Source organism: Hyperoodon ampullatus, assembly GCF_949752795.1.
Source record: "Hyperoodon ampullatus genome assembly, chromosome: 3".
Taxonomy (NCBI): domain Eukaryota; kingdom Metazoa; phylum Chordata; class Mammalia; order Artiodactyla; family Ziphiidae; genus Hyperoodon; species Hyperoodon ampullatus.
In genome coordinates this window covers 67,321,038-67,342,384 of record NC_136916.1, presented here as the reverse complement: position 1 = coordinate 67,342,384, position 21,347 = coordinate 67,321,038, and the positions used below count along the sequence as shown (strand labels likewise).

At 47.1% G+C, this 21,347-nt stretch overlaps 1 protein-coding gene across 1 annotated transcript in view; it reads right to left on the bottom strand.

Moving 5' to 3' along the window:
• TBC1D2B (TBC1 domain family member 2B) overlaps nt 1–21,347 on the bottom strand; it is a gene marked incomplete at both ends in the record, with an annotated part of 83,450 nt that overhangs the window by 4,649 nt on the left and 57,454 nt on the right. Inside the window, 5 exons of the mRNA XM_079699327.1 lie at nt 1,525–1,710; nt 9,471–9,588; nt 12,384–12,878; nt 15,841–16,025; nt 17,037–17,147. Of these exons, the coding sequence (XP_079555453.1) occupies nt 1,525–1,710; nt 9,471–9,588; nt 12,384–12,878; nt 15,841–16,025; nt 17,037–17,147 (1,095 nt within the window). The remainder of the gene's footprint in view (nt 1–1,524; nt 1,711–9,470; nt 9,589–12,383; nt 12,879–15,840; nt 16,026–17,036; nt 17,148–21,347) is intronic.

Below are 21,347 nucleotides of genomic sequence, written 5' to 3'. Positions count from 1 at the left end.
AAAAGTTTTCAACTCTTTCGTGGTTTTCAGCAACACTTCAGCCCAAACCAAAAATTTCCTTAAGGAGTAGAATCTTTGTGGACTCCTTCCACATTTAGCTCACATTTCTAGTCAATAAGCTATATAGAACTAGAAATAATTTTTAAATTAAATCAAAACCAGGGTCCTCTGATTCTGAAACTCTTAGAAAGCTCCACCTCCAGAGGCAGTTTTTATCTCACCTACTGAAATTAGGGTCTGAATTTCTGACTTCTGAATATGGTGAAAGAAAATAAATTTTTCTTTTTTTTTTTTTCTTTTTTTTTCTACTGATTTGTTTCTGGGTCACTGAGTTGAGGCCAGAGGGAATGGACTCCTGGTGGTCCTGCAAGTTCAAGCAGCTTTGGAACAAACTGCTTCGCCCACATGTAAGGGCACTGGCTGGCTTGCACCAACCTGAACTTTTTCTTATTTAGAAAACAATATTTACAGAGTTTAAATAGATTATCTTTCTCTTAACATCCCTACCTGTGGCCCAATAGGGAACACTGTTTAAGCCCTGGTTGAGAATTCTTTTCAATAATGACAGACTAGATTAAAAAGTCGATAATGTACTGTACTGGACAGAGTGTGGGGTAATATACACACTCAAACTTTGCCGGTGGGAGCAGAAATTGGTAAGGCCCTTCTGCAGGGCAATTTGGCATTCTCGATGAAAACTACAGGGTCCTTTGATTCTGGATTTACCCTGGACCTAGAACTTCCACTTCTAGGACTAAACCTATAGATGCACTTGCACTTATAGAAAGACAATTATAAGGAGTCATGGCAGCACAGTTTGAAGTGGCAAGAGACTGGAAACAATGTAAGTGTCCATCATCAGGGGACTGTTTTGTAAATTTCTGGTTCATCTGTAGAAGGAAATACTATACAGAGTTTTAAAAAAAAAAAAAAGAGCCAGATCTATATGCCCTGATATGAAACTATCACCAATAAATAATAAATTTAAAAAACATATTTTAGATATACATAAAATACCTTGAAAAAAACACACAGTACATTGAGAAGAACGGCTAGGAGACTGGGGATCTCTTTTCTACTGCACGCCCTTAGTTATATGATTTGAGTTTATCATGTGTTACTCACAAACTGATTTTTTTAAAACATAAAACAGACTGGGTGGGAGGCTTGTGGGCGGTAGGGCTCTGAAGTTGGCCCCCTGAGTCCGCCCCTGGTCCTCTGTTTACTCTGGGCCTCTACCTCCTCATCCATACAGTGGGGATAATACCGCCATCTGTCTGACAGAAGTTGAGGCTCAGACTGCAAACCATCAAAGCCCCCATGCCTGGCACAGGGTTTGGCAGAGACTCAATGTTTCTGATAAATGAGCAAATGACTTCAGTTTCCTGTGACCCCAGACCAACCTCCAGCAGCACCTGGTGCTGGGATCACTCTGCCCCTCGGCACCCTTCATGCATCCCAGCTAAGCCGGCCACTCTGCTGCCACTGCCACTGCCCATGGAGTCACGCAGCAAGCAGACCCACCTTTGGTCCCTCGTAAAGGAAAGAGTCCCATATTTTAAAGAGGATGTCACTAACGACGCTATCCACAAACACCACCAGAAACCAGTTGAACGTGATGAGGGTGTAGTCGACTTTGTACTGTTCCAAGTGGGCATGCAGTCGAGGCAGCTTCTCACTCATGAGGTCTCTGAACACCCGCTGGTCCACCTGGAGAGGGAGCAAAGGGGAGAAGTGTATGGGGGCTGCCACTGTACTGAGCAGGCCATCCGGGGCCCCGGAGGGGCTGCAGGCCCATCACAACACACAGCAGCGCAGCCGCTCCAAATGCGTGGCGGGCTCACCCCAGAGTGGACTGCTCTGCACCCACTCTGGGGTGAGCCCGAGAAGCAGCTGACCTTGCACACTGCAGGTGCTCACCAAGTGCCCCCTGACTGTCATCCTTTCCACAGGGTATGGGGGTGGGTTCTGTGGCCTGAAAGCCACTCCTGTACTCAAAATGCCCCATGAAAATGGGCTGCTGCAGAGCCGGTGGCGTAGTCGGTCTTGCTAATCCACACGGAAATACAGAGGGTGCTGCTGCAAAGGGCCATATACCCGAGTCCCGGGCCAAAGAGGAAGTGTGGTATCACCACATCCATTCACCAAATATTTACTGGGCTGTGTGGGGCAGTGAGGTAGCAAGGACTCCAGAGTCAGCTGGACCTGAGTTTGGCTCTCAGCTCTACCACTTTCTAGCTGGGTGGCCTTGGGCAGATTATGTTCTAGACAGCTCTGTGCCTCATCTGGAAAACAGTTGATGATCTCTCTCTCCCAGGGCTATTGTGAAGATTACATGAGACTTAGGTAAACACATATCAAAATAGGTGGCTGTTACCCCTCCATGCTGTGCCAAGCAGGGGCCAGTGCTGGGCAGAGAGATGAATCAGGTTCAGCCCTGACCTCTAGGAGCTAAAAGACGAGTGGGGAAGCCAGATGTATGGACTGTTACGATAGCTGTGGCCACCAGGGCTTGGTAAAGATGTATTTACAGAGCATTACAGAGCCCTGGACGGGTCCCAGCCAAGCCTGGAGGAGAACAGCCCTGCGGTGGGAGCACAGGATTCTGGGCACAAGGGGTGAGAAGGACGCAGCTCAGCCCGGCAGAAGCACCAGGTCCCTGAGGGGCAGACCTCACCTACAGGCCAGGGGCTTTTCCAGCCTTTGTCTATGACCCACAAGAAAATATACATCAGCCATCACCTAGTCTGTGTGCACAGAAGAGAAACAAACTCACAAACAGTACTTAACCTCACAAAGTAGGACACACTTTGATGCCTCAGTTCTACTCTATTCAACTTAATTTGATGAAAAAAACAAAAAAAGCTAGTGCCAATACCGATTACTCATGTTTGAAAAATGCAGCAGGCAATGAAGGAGAAGCGTTAAGAGGCTTTAAGCAGGAGAGTGATGTGGTTGGATTTGATCCATCTCTCCACCTGAAACAGGGGGCCAAGCTGAAGGGGAAGCAAGGCCCCATGGAGGCCCCACCACACCCGGGGCAGAGGTGATGAAAATCTGAACCAAGGAAGGGTGGTGGGAGGAGAGGGGCACCTGGATCAGAACTGTGTAGAGGTAAAGTCTGTATGAACCTACAGACCCCTCTGCTGTCAGAGGTCAGGAAGAGGGGTGCTCAGAATACACAGGCTTCCCACAGGGGCATGGAGAGGGCAGAGTGTGGTCCCCTGAGGCCGGATCATAGGAATGAGGGCTGGGCTGGGGGAGACTGGGACATGCTGGTGCCCGAGGGGCATCTGCAGCAGGAGAACTGCAGCCCACCAGAGACCCGAGGCTGAGGCTCCAGGGCCTGGGTGGAGTGAGGTCACCTCAGGTGAGTGGTGGAACCGTGAGAAAGAAAGAGACCAGCAGAGGAAAGCAATCCACAGATGCACAATGGGCCAAAGGCAGGCCGTCCAGGAACGAGAGCACAGTGAGGAAGAGCCAGCTGCACGGGAAGTGTATCACCTCATTAGCGTTCCCTGAATGGTGAGGGGAGTGTGAACCGGTACAACCATTTAGGAGAGCAATCCGGCAACACCCAGGAAACAGGAAGCCTCACCCTACAGCAGGTCTACTCCTAGGAATGGATCCCAGAAAAACCTGCCAAACTTTCACCTGCATATCAGTCAAGATAAGATAGAAGATGTGATAATTCTTGGGATTACTGGAATACTAAAATAACTAAAAACAATCTAGATAAATGTTAAAATGACATTTTAAAATGTCCTTTTTTTTAGCACAATCCAAAACTTTGAAAATCTCAATTGTTTATCCTTTTGGGAAGGTTTGCTTTTTTAAAAAAATATAGAAGCCATTATAGTCAAAAAAAATTTTTTTTTAAAGAATGTTATATAGGTTCAAGTAGGTATCATTGGTTGAAATTTAAAATTTTAAAAGGCAAAGTAACTTAAAAAACTAAAAAACATTATTTTTTACAGAAATGATTCCAAAGCATTGTAAAGTCACCCTAGGGTGCACAGAGGATAAAATACAGGAATCATGGTTGGAAACATACATTTTTGTCCAGTTTGCTTTCTGACTGGAAGAGACAAAATTTTGAAGATCTAAATTTGCTGAAATGAATTATAATTAAGTTTTCTTAGAAGACTTAAAAAACAAACGTATATAAGAAGTTATAGGACTTCCCTGGTGGCGCAGTGATTAAGAATCCACCTGCTGATGCAGGGGACACGGCTTCGAGCCCTGGTCTGGGAAGATGCCACATGCCACGGAGCAACTAAGCCTGTGCGCCACAACTACTGAGCCTGCACTCTAGAGCCCGTGCGCCACAACTACTGAGCCCGCGCGCCTAGAGCCCGTGCTCTGCAACAAGAGAAGCCACCACAATGAGAAGCCCGCGCACCGCAACAAAGAGTAGCCCCCACTCGCAGAAACTAGAGAAAACCCACGTGCAGCAACGAAGACCCAGTGCAGCCAAAAATAAGTAAATAAATTTATTTTTTTTTAAAGTTATAAAACGATCCCGTAGTGTGCAAAAAGTATCAGTCTCTCACCTTCTCACCCACATCCACTCCCCACCTCTGTAAAATTCTGATAGGTGGACCAACAACTGAAAGGCAAGTTGTAAAAGCATCCCAACGCGTGCATGTGCGGTAGCCACGATGACAGGCCACTCCTGGACGTCTTCTTCAGTCAGCTTCCCTGGAAGCCCAGCTCCTCCCACTGGGCAGGGTGAGCATCACCCACTGGTGATGGGCCTTCTTTTCTGCTGGTGCTATTCCATCCCTCAGCATTTAAACAACGACTACATATTTGCACACACTTCATGCTTGGCACTGGCCAGTGCTGGGGACAAGAGACAACAGGACAAGGTGCTACTTTTAAGGGGTTATAAATGGGCAAGGGACACAGACAGTTGACCACTGGACCAAAAGATGGCGATGTGATATAGTCTGCCCAGAGGGACTGGGCTGAAAGTGCCTGAGAGGAAGGGACCAGTCAGCTGGCCTTGAAGTGGGAGAAGAACGAGGCATACACCTCTCCTCCCAGGTAGGTGGCAGATGGTGTCTTGTTCTCGAGGCTGCCGGGTGCTTGGCAGACGGCTGGCGTGGGGCAGGCTGCCAGGGACACTTGCTCGGGCCTCTGTTCAGCCCCCCTCAGCTCAAGAGGACGTGGAATGACTGTATTCATCTCTGTGTCCTCAGCGCCCAGTGAGGTCCTGGTGCACAATGTGCACTGAACTGACGGAGAAGCTGCTGAGCATCTGGACTGCAGTGCAGCGTTAAGGGGCTCAGGCACTGGGCTCTGGCAGGAGGCAGCTGACAGCGATTTGCAAAGTACAGCGCTGGGGGCTGCCTGCACACACAAAGCCATCCGTATTTTAAGAGTGGCCTTATGCAATGTCCATCATAGGAGAATGGTTAAATACCTCAAGTCCATTCACCCAATGGAATATTACAGCCACCAAATATGATGGTTAAAAACTATATACTGTATGAGAAAATGCTCATGCTGTCATGTGAACCAGCCAGGATAATCAGTCTCTCAATTTGGATACCTAAATGTATTGGGAAAAAGTAAAAAGGAAATATATCAAAATGCTAACTGTGATTCTCAAGCTGGTAGGATAACAGGTGATTTTTCATTTTCTTAATATATATTTCTGTATTACCTAACTTCAGAGAGCATCTATTATTTTTAAAGTCGGGGGAGGGACTTCCCTGGTGGCACAGTGGTTAAGAATCCACCTGCCAGGCTTCCCTGGTGGCGCAGTGGTTGAGAGTCCGCCTGCCGATGCAGGGGACACGGGTTCATGCCCCGGTCCGGGAAGATCCCACATGCCGCGGAGCGGCTGGGCCCGTGAGCCATGGCCGCTGAGCCTGCGCGTCCGGAGCCTGTGCTCCACAACGGGAGAGGCCACAACGGTGAGAGGCCCACGTAACGCAAAAAAAAAAAAAAAAAGAAAGAATCCACCTGCCAATGCAGGGGACACGGGCTCGATCCCTGGTCCGGGAAGATCCCACATGCCACGGAGCAACTAAGCCTGTGCGCCACAACTACTGAGCCTGCGCTCTAGAGCCCACAAGCCACAACTACTGAAGCCCACACGCCACAACTACTGAAGCCCGTGCACCTAGAGCCTGTGCTCCACAACAAGAGAAGCCACTGTAATGCAAAGCCCTCGCACCACAACCAAGAGTAGCCCCCGCTCGTCACAACTAGAGAAAGCCCACACACAGCAACGAAAACCCAATGCAACCAAAAATTTTTTTAAAAAACCCTTAAAGTCCGGGAAAATGCCTCTTTAGAGTTTACATTTATGTTGATGTGACAATGTGAGGCAAATTTTATCTTAAATTCACATACTTAAAATAGGTCTTCCCCTTCTGCCTGTAATAACACTATTAATAATAATTTTATTGAGTTTTTACAGTGTTCTAAGCATATTAAACTCTTTTAATGCATCATCTGAATTCAACCTCAGACACTCTATAAGAGAATATGACACTCATCTTACAGACAGGGAAGCTGAGGCACAGAGATGTTAAGTGATGTGGCCAAGCTCCACAGCTCCAGGACAGGGCCTGTCTTCCAACCCGGCCATGTAACCCCAAGCCCAAGCACACCAAGCACTGATGTGCTCAACCACACCCTCAGTGGAACTAAGAAAGATCAGTGCTTCATTTTTCTCATTCAGAAACACTGAGTCATCTGAAATTTTGAAGCTACTAGCCTCCAGGTGTCCATGAACACATAAAACTTCCTTTACTGACCTCTTTATTCGCACCTGACTGTGCCAGCTGCCTCTTCCCACTGCTGTTCATTTCCTACTAGTTTACCCACTATTTTAACAAAAACGAATCTCTAGTTTAATTAGCAAAGGGAAGCAATCACAGGGAGACCAGACGGGCTTCTCCGGGATCAGGTGACATCCATGAAGCTGGGACAGGAACCCAAAGGAAAGCCCGCTCTGTAGGAAGGGCAAAGCTCACCCTCCTGCCGTCCTCCCACAGCACTCCAAGAGGCAGTGGCGGGGCAGGGGGAGAGCTTGGGCCCAGAGCCACAGATGTCTGAGGCCAAACCCCAGCTTGGGCTCTCCGTGGTGGCACCTCAGGCAAGATGCTTAGTGGATCTGATCCTCAGATTTCTCCCAAGTAAAATGGGGATAACCATACCTCCACTCACATGGCTTTGTGCAGCTGTGTGGCTGCTAGCAATGGGCTGGGGCTCCCTTTCCCTGGGCAAAGAGTTCACGTGAATTCAGACACTCACTTCTGGGTGTGAGAGACACTAAAATGAAAGACAGGGCTGCAGCCCTTAAGCTGGAAGACAAGCAAGCACGCAGGACAACCCAGGACGATAACCACTGCCACCGAGGCCTGGGCCAGAGCAGTGGGAACGGGAGCGGGCCCTGAAGTCAGCTTTGGGAAAGTATCACAGAGGAAGGGGCACATGAGCTCAGGCTGAGCAGCAGCTTTCTAGGGATGTAAGCGGGGCAATGGGGTCTAGATAGTGGAACTGTGTACAAAAGTACACAGAGAATGGCGTACCACCAGAGGACAAAGGCTCCATCACAGGGCATGCTGCGCTCCCAGCAGCCCAGCAAGCAGGCAGGTCAGGGTGTGGAAGGAGGCTGGGCTCTGCCCGGAAGGGGGGTGCGGGGCAGGGGGTGGTGAGGACATGGCTGAATCTGTGAGTGAGGCGGATAGAAGGGCTGGGTGAGTGAAGGCAGGAAGAGAGGAGATGAGGCAACTGCAGTGATGCAGGACAGGGGATGGTGACCTAACAGTGAGAAGCGAATGAGAGAACCGATCTGAGAGCCGCCAGGCAGGTGGCAGTGATCAGAAACAGCAACTCCAGGGACACAGAGAGAGAGGAAGGAGTGCTGCAGGCTGACTCGAGTTCTTGGCCTGGGGAACTAGCGGGTGAGGAGGCAGTACAGGTGGTAACAGAGGGCAGTAATGAGGATCCCTCCAGAGGCAGAAATGCAAATAGAAAGTAAAATTCAGGGCTCAACTAGGCAAACAGAAGCCACACTAAACATTTATAACAGGGATTTACCCAGGGCAACGGTCACACTGGTGATGGAAAAGCTGAGAAACCACACAGTTGATGGTGAGGCAGCCCAGAGGCCAGGGCAGAAAGCCACCCCCAGGCTGGAGCAGGGAGGTCCCCGCTGGCATGAAGAACCCGCCAGACAGAAGCTGGCACCATGGAGGAGACAGTCACTGGCAGAGGCAGTACCCAGGACGGAGAGGGAGAAAACTGCCTTCAGCTGCCGCGCCCTCCTCCGCTGGCCGACACGGGAGCTGGGAGACAGCCTGCAGGCCAGCTGTCAGGCCAGGAGCAGAGCAGCGAGGGCGAGGAGTGGCTGTGGGCAGGCAGGCCGGGCACCAGCACAAGCCTGGAGAAGAGGATGCAACGAGCACAGACACGGGCGCAGCTGCGGTCAAGAGAAAAAAAGGCTCTTGGGCAGGACTGGACCAAATGTCAGACACAGGAGGAGGGTCGCCAGTGGGGAAGCAGGGAAAGGCCATTACAGAAGCCAGTGACGGCAGCACCCCCAGCCCAGCATAGGGAAGAGATGCCCTGGGCTGCAATGGCCAAGGGTCTGGTATAGAGTCGGGACCGTCCCAAGTGGAGACAGAACCCCTGGACTCTCCCAGCCCACATCATCCTACCCGCCCCCTGGCTTCAGACTCCAGGCGTGGTGGGCATGAACTGTGCTGTTTAGATCTCCTGCTGTGGGCGGTACTGACAGCCCCAGCACTGCCCCTCTGGATCCATCACCACATTTGTTTACAGAAGCCATGTCGCCCCCGCTGCTTCCAGCCAGTGAGTGAGCAGGGAGGGCACTATTGCAGCCCGTTCCCACCGAGATGTGTGTACCTTTAACAGGTGACGTTGGCTTGAGGACGCCACACAGGCCTGGCCAAAACTTTCTCAGAACTTCACAATAGGCTGGGATCTTTCCCACCTACCCAAACCTCCTTCCTTCCCCTGGTCTGGGGGTTCACCGGGCCTTCCCCAGCCCCTCCCCTAGATCCTTCATAGGTCTTTTTCCTCAGAATCTCTGGCACACCTGCTTCTGCCTTGGTCTCTGCCTCTTGGAGAACCCAAGCTAACACGCCAAGCTCCCCAGGCACCCCTGGATTGTGGCTTAGCTGGCCAGGCAGGCCAAGCCCAGGGTAGACAGTGCTAAGCAGTGACCACAGAGCGGGTCTGCAGGCCTGGTCTGTTTCTCTCTGGATGTAGCAATCACTCTGCTGGCTTCCAGGGCACTAAGTGAGCCTAACCTGGCACTTGCTCCCAAGCAGCCTGGCCCAGTCTCCAGGGCAGGCCCAGCCTCGGTGTGCACCTTGTTCAGGGGTCCACACACATGGAGCCTCCCCGACCAAGGCTTAATTCAGGTCACATTTCCGCTCTAATTCTACAGGTTTTTGACTGAAGCACAATATTTTTAGAAGTACCTGGGATCCTAAAAGAGTCTTTGTGTAATAGTCTCGAGGCATGAAAACTTCCACTATGGTGACTAGACACCAGAAAGCGTCTTCTTGTTCCAAGTATAGGAGGGCCACTGCCACCAATCTACAAGCAAACGGAGAACAAGGTGAGCGCCAGCCTCCTAGCCCAGACCCGGGCAGCACGGCCCGTCTTCACAGAGGCCTCTGCAGTATGCTGCACTCTCTCACGGCCACAGCAACTTCTAGTTCTCCAAGAAAGAACACTAAATGAGTGTTCCTTGGCGAGGGTGGCATCTCCTAGTTTGAGAAGCAAAGCTACATCCACCCTCCCCTTCATTTGGTTTTTGTTTAAAGATGATGGAACTGTTTCCCAATGAGCAGCCAGCCTCCTTTTTTTTAATGTTTTCATGATAAGATTTTTGCTAATGCAGCTAATTCTTCGAGTTTTTTGTTCAAGAAGTTCCAACTAATCCTTTTATGCACAAAAAATCCAGGGGTGAATATAAGGGGAAAAGAACACATGATGGTTTAAAAACAACTTTCTTGATACCAGTCTACTTGAAACGGGGCTTCAGACAAATGAATCACTGCGGTGGGGCTTTCTCAAAGAACTGCATCCACAGCACACACGTGGGGTGGGAAAGGGAACCATATGTATCACCTGTTATGTCACTCACAATGGAAACTTGGGTCTGGCTATTTACATGGTCACCACTGAGAGGTTACTCATCCGGTAACCCCAGGTTTGGCTCTGAGCGGGCATTCAGGGCAGAAGGCTGAAAAGGAAGAGGCAAGAGAAAAGCCCCCCTCTACATATCCAAGAACCTCTGCTCGCGACATAAAGCTTCTGTGCATCACTTACGGAAAACCCTATAGTCACTTCTCAGAATCTGTTTTTGTTTTCTTCCTTGGATAAAATTGTAATGAAATCTCAAATTAAAAGGTTAAAAAAGAAAAGAACTGGGAAGGGGATGCCTTGAGTAGGCATGAATGGGATGGAGAGTAGAAAGGTTACAACAGGTAGAGATGGACAAGGAGAGAAATACAGGACATGCACAGCACCTGCGGACGCCAGGAGACAGGGTAGAGAGACTGAAATGAGCAGAGCCTTTGACGACATCACTTTTAGTTAAATGATGTTCCAGATGACAGGCCTGAATCACTGAGGAAAGGCTAGCATTCTTCTGCTGAAGTTCTGGGTTCACAGTTCTGTTCTCATGTACAAAAGAATGTGGAGAAAAAAAAAAATCCAGTAAAATGGTTAAAATTTAGAGGTCCTAATGGTGATGGTACGGAGAAAGATTTAATTTTCTGGAAAGTCTCCTTATGTGTGGAACAGCTGATTCATGACAATGTCAGATAAATGGGGTGTTACTGCACCCAGGCATGCTCAAGTCCTCGCCAAGATCCCTTAAGTTTCAGAGGTTTTTAGCTTCCAGGGATTTTTAGACTGAGTATACAATGTGAACTGTGCATTTAAGCAAAACAAGGCTGCTTTGTTAGGCAATAACTTATTTACAGGCGTTTTTTTTTTTTAATGGGGACCATCGAGGAGCAGCCACAGTCCCTTTTACTTTCAGGGCCCAGAGAGGGTACCCTGTCCTGACCACCACAGCGGCAATGACTTCCTGGAAACCATTGGTTTCAGGTCTTAACCAACTAACATTCCAGTTTAAAAGCTTTTCTTCCTGCAATACTCTCATTTCAGATGCAAATAGATAGCCCTTATCTGGAGGTCAGTATCCAGCACAGATGAGGATTAAAAAGGCCCAAGAGCTGCCAGAATAAACATCAGCATTCAAAACTCAATGCATGCACTTGACTTAAGGAGAATTGCTAAAGATGGCACACGGAGTTTCTTCATTCTTTGTCCATGTTTCTAGCAAGCTTGGTTACCTACTTTGATTACACAGAGGAATATAAAAGGACTCTAATGACAGCAGCAGAAGTGCGCCAGCGAGGTAAGAGACAGACAGGAGGTAAAAAGCAGCCACAAGCACTCAAAGTCCAGTGATGGGGAGCAGCTTCATGGAGAAAAGACCTCAGTACCTCCCGTGGCCTCATCCCGGTGCAGCTCAGCTCAGAATGAGGAGCCTGGATCATTTAGAGAAGGTGAGAGGCTTTTCAGTGTCCTCTGCCTATGGAAGCAGGGAAGTAAGCCAGACCTGCAGAAGGCTCTCATCCAAAAGAAAACAAGTTTGGGCTCTTCAAGGGCTAGGTTTAACCAGCTGAAAAATTGTTTGGGGCAACCTCTTAATTGACAAAGATCCTGTATAAACAAGGACTGGCCTTGTTTTCACATCAAGCACTATAAATGAATGAAAGCAAACTTCTGATCAAAACCTGAGTGTGATGAGAACAACAAGGAATCAAAATGAGAAACCTAGTTGTTCCAAATAGTTTGACTTTGGTGTTCTTAATATTGGATTGGCCAAAAAGTTCATTCAGAAAACCCGAACGGGGCTTCCCTGGTGGCGCAGTAGTGGTTGAGAGTCCGCCTGCCGATGCAGGGGACACAGGTTCGTGCCCCGGTCCGGGAAGATCCCGCATGCCGCAGAGCGGCTGGGCCTGTGAGCCACGGCTGCTGAGCCTGTGCGTCTGGAGCCTGTGCTCCACAGTGGGAGAGGCCACAACAGTGAGAGGCCTGCGTACCGCAAAAAAAAAAAGAAAAAAAGAAAACCTGAACGAACTTTTTTGACCAACCCAATACTTTCCAAAAGCATGTCTGTTTCTCTCAATTATTCTAGAATTGGGGATACTGCATAATTAAAACTAGCTTACTGCAGCTATTGATACTTATTTCCCTTAAAAGACTGGTTTATCTTGGCTCATCAGGAGGGGAGGGGGCTGTCAGGCAGCGCCTGGAGCTACAAGTTATCTTACCGGCAAAGAGGAGCCCCCTGTGGACCAGGCACCCACCTGTTTAGACCTTGGCAGTAGCCAATGTCTGGATTCCGCCAGGAGAAGGCGAGCAGGACGTTGCGCAGCTTCTGTATACCTTCCGAGGTGGGGCACGAGTAATGTTTGTTGTTGGGCAGAGTCCGCAGCAGGTCCAGCTCGATCTGCTTGGAGGCCGGGTTCTGTTTCTCCAGAGCCTTCTGAAGCAAGGTCTGGAAGTAACCAGGCTTAGTGCTGTCCTTGAATTTCCTGGTGTGAAGGTCTACACACCACTTCCACACCTTGGAACGGTGCTCATGTGGAATGCCCGCACGGATCAGGTTCTTTAATTCTGGAGAGCACATCATCTCCCTGTTCACTGTGCTCGCAAAATAGTTTTCCCACTTGACGCCAGTGGAAACCTCCTGGTTTTCTGTGAGGTAGAGAGTCTTCAGGTCCAATGCCCGGACTTTGGCGACCAACTTCTCTTCCTCGTCATCCTCTGGGACAGTCCTAAACCCATAAATGTCATATTCACTGTTGAGAAAAACAAAAGGAAAAATTAAATGATGCAGTCTGGCAAAAAGGTCAATGAAACAGAAAAGAGAACCTAGAAATCTACCCGTGTGTAAATGGCACTTTGATATATGACCAGGCATTTCAACTCAGTGAGGAAATAATAAACTTCTCAATAAACAGGGTGAGAATAACTGGCTATCTATATGGGAAAAAATTACATTAGATCTTTCCTTGATACTATACAGGAAAAAAATCAATTCTAGATGGCTGAGGTGCTAAATGTGAAAAGCACAGAAGAAAATACAGGCAATACTGCAAATACAAGGCTGATAAATTTGGCTACATTAATATACATGTGCATGTATGTTTATGTAGCCTACATATACACATCCATAACACTTATGCTCGAAAAATGTTTTAAAAAGTGAAAAGACAAGGGAGAAAACATCTGTAAGACATTAGGGATGACAAAGAATTAAGAATTCTTTTTAATTCTTAAAAAGAAAAAGAATTATTCTGCTGTGGTAGGTAGAATAATGGCCCCCAAAAATGTCCCTGGAACCTGTGAATATGTCACGTTACTGCATGTGGAATTACAGTTACAGAACTTAAGGCAGGGCGATTATCCTGGGTTAGCCGGGTGGGACCACAGTAAACACAGGAGCCCTCAAAGTGGAAGAGGAAGGCAGAAGAGTGGACCAGAGATGCAACAATGTAAGAAGAGGCAGGAAGGATGTGAATTGGGAGAGGGCCTGGATCCATGGTTGCTGACTTTGAAGATGGAAGAAGGCGGCCACAAGCCAAGGAATGCAGGTGGCCTCCAGAAGCTGGGAATGGCCACACCTGACAGGCAGCAAGGAAATAGAGACCTCGTCCTACAACCAGAAGGAAGTGTATTCTGCCAACATCTTGAATAAGAAAGGACACAAACTGTCTCCTAGAACCTCCAGAAAGGAACACAGCACTGCTAATACCCTGACTTTCATCCAGTGAGACCATGCTGGGCTGCTTGACCGACAGAACTGTTGCATAATAAATATGTATCACAAACTTATTGTCTTAGAACAATAATTTGTTATGGCAGTCATAGAAAACCAATACAAAGGCCTTTCACACACTGGTGCTGAGTGTGTAAACCTGTACAAGCACTTTGGAAATCAGATCTAGCAGAGCTGAAGATATGCATTCCCTATAGGTCAGGAATTCCACTTCTAGCCTACACCCTGGAGAAACTCTCTCACGCAGACACACGGACACATGGATACATGTACCACGATGTTTACTGCACCACGGTTTGTAACAAGGAAAAATGGAACCATTCTAAGTGTTCACCATCAGAGAAGGAATAAAAATGTGAAGTTGTGAGGCAGGTAAAAAAAAATTCTCAGGAGCTACATGTATCAACCTGTATAATTTCAGAAAACAATGTTGAAAGAAATAAGTTGCAAAAAGGTATGAATATGGTAGGATTAGCATATTTAAAACGTGTCTTCAATTAGAGGTACATATTGAAGTGTTTAAAGCTGAAATGACATGTCTGGTACTTGCTTTAAAATATTCCAGGAAAAAAAAAAAAAACTTTGGAGGGGAAGGGTACGAAGAAACAGGATTACCAAAATGTTAATAATTGCTAAATTATTGGGTAACAGTTGCATATGGGGGTTGTCATATGATTCCGTCTACTACTTTGTATGTTTGAAATTTTCCATAATGAAAAGTTAAAAGTAAATCAATATACACAGGTATTGTTCTAGTTATACATGAAGTTTGAAAAGATATAACATGAATAGTAAGAGCCCAAAACACAAGTGGAAAGAAGACGTGGTGCCCTCAGGGCAGACTGCTAGGCCGCCCTCATGGGAGTCCCCCCGCCACTGCGGACGCAGCAGGAGCGCACAGCATGGAGACAGCGCTCCTGGCCTGGGAATGGGGCTGCCCAGTCTGGGGCCACGTCCTTGCCACTCACCATCTGTGTGACCTGGGCAAGTTACATCACCTCCCTAACCTCAGCTTCCGCATTTGCTGAGCAAGGATAAAAACATCCGCCTGGCTGAGCTGCGTTAAATACAAGCCTGCATGTAAGGACCTTGGCACGGCTCCCGGCACACAGGCCTCCCTAAGAGTTGTGTAACAATGGCACTGGTCGCATTCTGACAGCATAGTTTTACCTGTCATCTGAGTAGCATGGACAAGGCAGGCCAGTGTTGTAAGCACAGATAAGGGAAAGAGTGGTTCAAGCTGAAGCCAGGCTTCCCCTGGGCCAGGGGTGGGGCTGGAGAAGCTGAGCCACAGCAGCAAGCAGGGCCTAGACACAGGGCTGCCAGAGTGGCAAGGGGGCGGAGACAGGAGGAGACTGGACTGAGAAGATTTGCAGATTTCTCCTTGAGCCAGTATTTCATGAATCTCAGTTTTAAGAAACTAGGATATGAAGGTTCTTAAGCCAAGATCCATCACAGGCTTCCACACTCCATGATTTTCTGAAAAATAGATGCAATATTGTGTGTGTGTCCAACTGCATTTTGGGGCCAAGGGTGTCCACGGCTTGGATCAGACCCTCAATGAGTTCTGAACCACTGAATCAGGTTACCCAAGTGTCCTTCCCTTACAGAGAAGACCCAATTTTCCACTTAGGGTCCCCCTTGGCTTTCAAACCACCCATGGGTGCAGTCGTGTCTCTGGAGAGGGTTCTACTCATGGGAAGACAGGCTCCTCTTGCAGCAGGACTGGCTACCACCCACGTTGGCACGGTACATGGGAGAAAGGTCTTGGAATGAAAACTTAGGCTGAACCCCAGCTCTGTTACTTGATTATTACAGCAAGACTGATGACATTATCTGTTCTAATGACTGGAAGGTCCTTGTCATGAGCATCAAACGAGACACGGAGAATTGTGTAAAGTTCTCAATGAATGGCTACTGCTGTTGAAAGAGGGACTTGAGAAATGGGTCCCACTCTCCTCAACGGTCACTAGCACCTTTACCTGACAAGATGAGGTTTAACGAATGCTTGCTCCGGGCTCTCAACCTGCAGAGCATCCTCCAGCAGCTGGGCTATGACATCCCGAGAAGGCCCCTGTTCTTCTGAGCAAACTGGTGTCTTCATTTCTTGGAGCAGGATCAAGTATTTGCTTTCTATCTGGCAGAGCTTGGCTTCCAGGCTAGAATACTACAGAGAATGTGGTAGTTACCTCCAATCAGACAGAGACACAGGAAGAGCAATCCTCAAGTACCTCAAGCAATCAAAGAATGACAAGCCAAGAACCACTAGCAAGTGAGCCAGAAAGAGACTGTATCAAAGACAAGAGATGAATTTATGCCACACGCCACCTGTCTTATTTAAATGGCCCACATGGGCCCCGTCTTCCTTCTAGGGGGTATGACACAGAAGTACTGGTAATAAGGCCTCTGCATGTCAACACACATATCACTTCTGGACAGGGTTGAGGTGAGCAGCAGAAACCAGGCCACACACCCATTACTGAGGTCAAGCTGAGTGCCACCTGGACACGAGCCCCAAGCAGCCATCCCATGCAACATCAATCCTTTCCTAGGATGCTGTGACCCAGAACTAGCTCTCATCTGCTACCTTATCAGACAAATCAATACACCCCTGGAAAACATGCAGGAACAAGGTTTGGGAAGATGTTCTGAGGACTGTTCAAAAGGTATATGAGGCATACAACAGCTGCTGACACAGTGTCACTGAGCTTCATTTGATTGTAACTGGAAAGTCTGTGATATCTCTACACCCTGCAAAGCCCTTTCCTGCCACAGTCACATCTAACTCTCAAACCAACCCTATCAGGTTCACAGAGGGGGCATCAGCCTCACCATCCCCATTTATAGATAAGAAACTGATTCACACAACTCAGTAGCATAAATCAAAATCCAAATAACCTTAATTTGGGGGAACCTTAGAATTGTATTTAATTTTTTTTCTGTAAACTTCATTATATGTGTGAATAAACGCCACCTCTCAGGACATTTCTATTTGTCTTCATCACGAAGTGAAACTAAACACAGGGCTATGCACTTTATATACTTTAAATATAATTTGTTATCAATAACCACACCCTCCAAGCATGGGGGTTGAACTGATTTTAAAGCATGTCCATTTTTAAATGGTTTCTGAATCATACCTCCCACCAGATAACAGAATATAACCATCCTGACCCACCTTTGCCATCAGATCCCTCGCGCTTCTTTCTGCATTTCTCCGTAGAGCTGAGAGTTCCAAGATTTCCTTATTCAGAAATTTATTTTGCGTTTTGTACCCCTGTAGATTATCCTGTTGCAAAAAAAAGGTCCATCAATTCACATTGGTTGAATGTTGATTAATTATTCTATATCAGCGGTCCCCAACCTTTTTGGCACCAGGGACCAGTTTCATGGAGGACAATTTTTCCACAGACCGGGGGGTGGGAGGATGGCTTTGGGACGATTCAAGTGCTTTACATTTATTGTGTACTTTATTTCTATTATTATTACATTGCAATATATAATGAAATAATTACACAACTCACCGTAATGCTGACAGGAGGTGCAGCTCAAGCGGTAGTGTGAGCGATGGGGAGCAGCTATAAATACAGATGAAGCTTCACTCGCTTGCCCACTGCTCACCTCCTGCTGTGCGGCCTGGTTCCTAACAGGCCATGGACCGATACCAGTCCGTGGCCCAGGGATTGGGGACCCCTGTTCAATATAATTAATATTTTGCTGCCTCACCAATCAAATAGCCCTGCTAAGTTAGAACAAGTTCTAAGGAAATGAAAGCTGATTACTAGACACTTTCTGATTGAACTTTGCGGCTACCCTTGGCAGTAGAAGGTAGGCAGGGACCACTGCTGTAATGAAGGAGATGGGGAAATAAATTTATTTAATGGTGGTGATTTTTCTCATCTGTCCTTAGGAAAAGTAAGTAGGACTTATGTCCTAAATCTATGCAAATATTTTATCTACCCACATTCATTGGGTACAAAAGGTAATGCCTTACATTCATTTTGTTTTTTAACTAGAGAAACTGAACAAATTTTCTGTAGATTCTCATTTTTACTTATCCAGTTTATGTGGAAGAGCCTACACACATACACAATGCCCTTACTTAAAGAATTACACTTAATAATGAATACATATAACCTACAATGTACAAGGCACCTAAGAGAACATGTTCCTCAACTTTTTTACATTAAAAAATTTCAAACTTATGAAAACGTTGAAAGAAAAGTACAATAAACACAATATACCCTTCACCTAAATTTGCCAATTGTTAACTTTTGCCACATTTACTTTCTGTTTCTAAGAGAACATCACAAGCTGGTGACACGTTCTGCCAAGTCCAACTAAAAGTTCAGCCCTGGCAAAAGAGGGTGCCATACGTGACCTTCAGCCCTCAAAACTCTGAGCAAGGCAAGCGAAAGGAAACCTTTGAGACAACTGGGGCAGTGATTTCTAAGTGCTCCCTACCAAATTCAGTCTTTTACAAATGTCTTTTTCCCCTACTCTGTTTGAAGTTTTCAAGGAATTTCTGATCCCTCAATCACAGGAGAAACTGTTCACAACAGCTCCAAGAGCAGGCCAGGGGTGGTCAACAAAGGCACTGACTCCTGTGCTGTCCCAGGACAGAGACCATGGCCCCTCCCCAGAGATGTGTCCAGAGACGTACCCCAGTCTCCAAACTAGAAACCACCATGGCGGTACACAATTTCCCCTGAAAATACAGAAGAACTGAAAATGTTCCAACAGTCCCTTTAATCGCTGACACCTACGGAGCACTTGCTATGGGTTACAGGTGCCCTGTGCTAGGCACATGAGGTCCTCGAGCCCATTTAAACCTCATAACTCTTCAGCAGTCACTCTCGTCATCTCCATTTCCTAGGTGAGGAGCTGAGCCACAGGGAGGCTGCACAACTACTAAGTGTCGGGCTGGGAGCCAGGGCTGCTGCGCTCTTGGCCCAGGTGCTTGGCCCCTGACGCCCACCTAAGCTCTGATACGCATCACACCTTCTCAGTCTCAGCAAGACCGCACGTCATGACAAGCATTGAAGACAGGCGCTGTCAAACCCCAAAGGAGGTCCACAGACTTCCTTTTCTGATCGGAATCATGATGTTCTCCTTTCTCCTGGCGTCTTGAAGCTCTCATATTTGGAAACAATGAACAAACATGTTACTAAAAGGCAGGCTGATTGAAGGAAGGTGAGCTAGAGGGCAACTAAAGAATACACTGGGGGCTTCCCTGGTGGCACAGTGGTTGAGAGTCCGCCTGCCGATGCAGGGGACACGGGTTCGTGCCCCAGTCCAGGAAGATCCCACGTGCCGTGCAGTGGCTGGGCCTGTGAGCCATGGCTGCTGAGCCTGTGTGTCCGGAGCCTGTGCTCCGCAACGGAAGAGGCCACAACAGTGAGAGGCCCACATACCACAAAAAAAAAAAGAATACACTGGGCCATGACGGACAGAGACTGAGCAGGGTGGGTCGAGGGAGCAGGACACCACAGTGTGCCATCTGTGTCTTTGAGTCAAACTTTGCATTACAGTCTAAGGAAGTCCTGATAATGTATCTCAAGGATTCTTTCTCTAAAAAGGGAACCCTCTTGCACTGTTGGTGGGAATGTAAATTGATACAGCCACTATGGAGAACAGTATGGAGGTTCCTTAAAAAACTAAAAATAGAATTACCATATGATCCAGCAATCCCACTACTGGGCACATACCCAGAGAAAACCATAATTCGAAAAGATACATGCACCCCAATGTTCACTGCAGCACTATTTACAATAGCCAGGACATGGAAGCAACCTAAATGCCCATCGACAGACGAATGGATAAAGAAGATGTGGTACATATATACAATGGAATATTACTCAGCCATAAAAAGGAACGAAATTGGGTCATTTGTAGAGAAGTGGATGGATCTAGAGACTGTCATACAGAGTGAAGTAAGTCAGAAACAGAAAAAGAAATATCGTATATTAACGCATGTATGTGGAGCCTAGAAGAATGGTACAGATGAACCGGTTTGCAGGGCAGAAGTTGAGACACAGATGGGGGGAAAGCAGTTGGGGGTGGTGGTGGTGGTGGTGGTGGTGTGATGAACGGCATGATTGGGATTGACATGTATACACTGATGTGTATAAAATAGATGACTAATAAGAACCTGCTGTATAAAAAAATAAATATAATAAAATTAAAAAATTTAAAAAAAAAGGATTCTTTCTCTAGAATGATGATCACAGCAAGTTAAGACTCTATGAGGTGCCAGGTGCCCTGTGAGGACTTTACATGGAATACCTCTTTTAACCCTTACAAGACCCTATGAGGTAAGCGCCATTTCACAGATGAACACTGAGGCAGAGAGGTGAACCAGCCTGCCCAAGGTCAGAGGTCATGAGTGGCAAAGCTGGGTTTGAACCCAGCCAGGTCTGACTCCAGAGCCCATGCTCAGTCTAAACTGCCACCCCATACTGGGACACATCCCCTTCCTCATTGATGTTTATTACAGTTGTGATTCAGCTTTTTTGTTTTTGTGCTTTATAAACTAAACTCTGAGCTCCAGGACAGAGACTGTATACTTTGTGTGGAGTACAAAGCCCAGCACATGGCTGACTGACTGACTGAATGAATGAATGAAAGAGTCCCAAGAAGGAAAAGCTGTATGCATGAAGATATTCATGAAATAACAAATCACAGGAAAGAAGACAGAGGCTGATTAAGTAAATGATGACAGAGTCAAAAGATGGACAATCTGGAATCATTAATGATAGCAATACAGAAAGTGCCTGGGTTCTAAGCCTGAATGAAACAAAAGTCTATCTACTCCAGGAAATGGAACAATTATGTAAACATGGAAAAGGTCTGGAAGGAAGTGTGGGAAAAATATTTAAATCACTAGGGTGGTAAAATCCTAAGACCAATATGTGCTCCTGCCTCAAAATACTACAGGAACAGAAAGTGACCACATATGAGACCAAAAAAAGAAATGTTAGCATATTCTAAAAAGCAGAAATCTTTACAGGCACATACACTGACTATAAAGCAAGACACTGAATAGTAACAGTAACAACAACAAAAAAGATACCTTCCCCCCACCAAAACACACACAAAATTTTTTCCCCCACCTAGACATTTTAAATTTGGGGTCAAACGAAGAAATCAATATAGAAACCATGTGGTACCTAAAAGTGAAGGACAATGAGATTCTTCACTCCAATTCTCCCAGTGCCACCACAGAGGAGGCATGAATGTGACGGTCTTCTGCATGGCACAGGGGATGCCCTGGCAATATCCGGCCCAGGCAGAGCAATGTCAGAAAACATGAGGTCACCAAGCCGGGCAGGACTCACTCAGAACGCACAGGTCACAGGGAAGTCCCTTAACAACCTTTCTGCCTCTCCATAAGCTATGTCACCACTTAACCTCACTCTTGTGGAATTCTGGAGCCATAGACTTTATAAATTAAGCTGAGAAATGTTGGAGAAAGAAAAAAATGTCACCT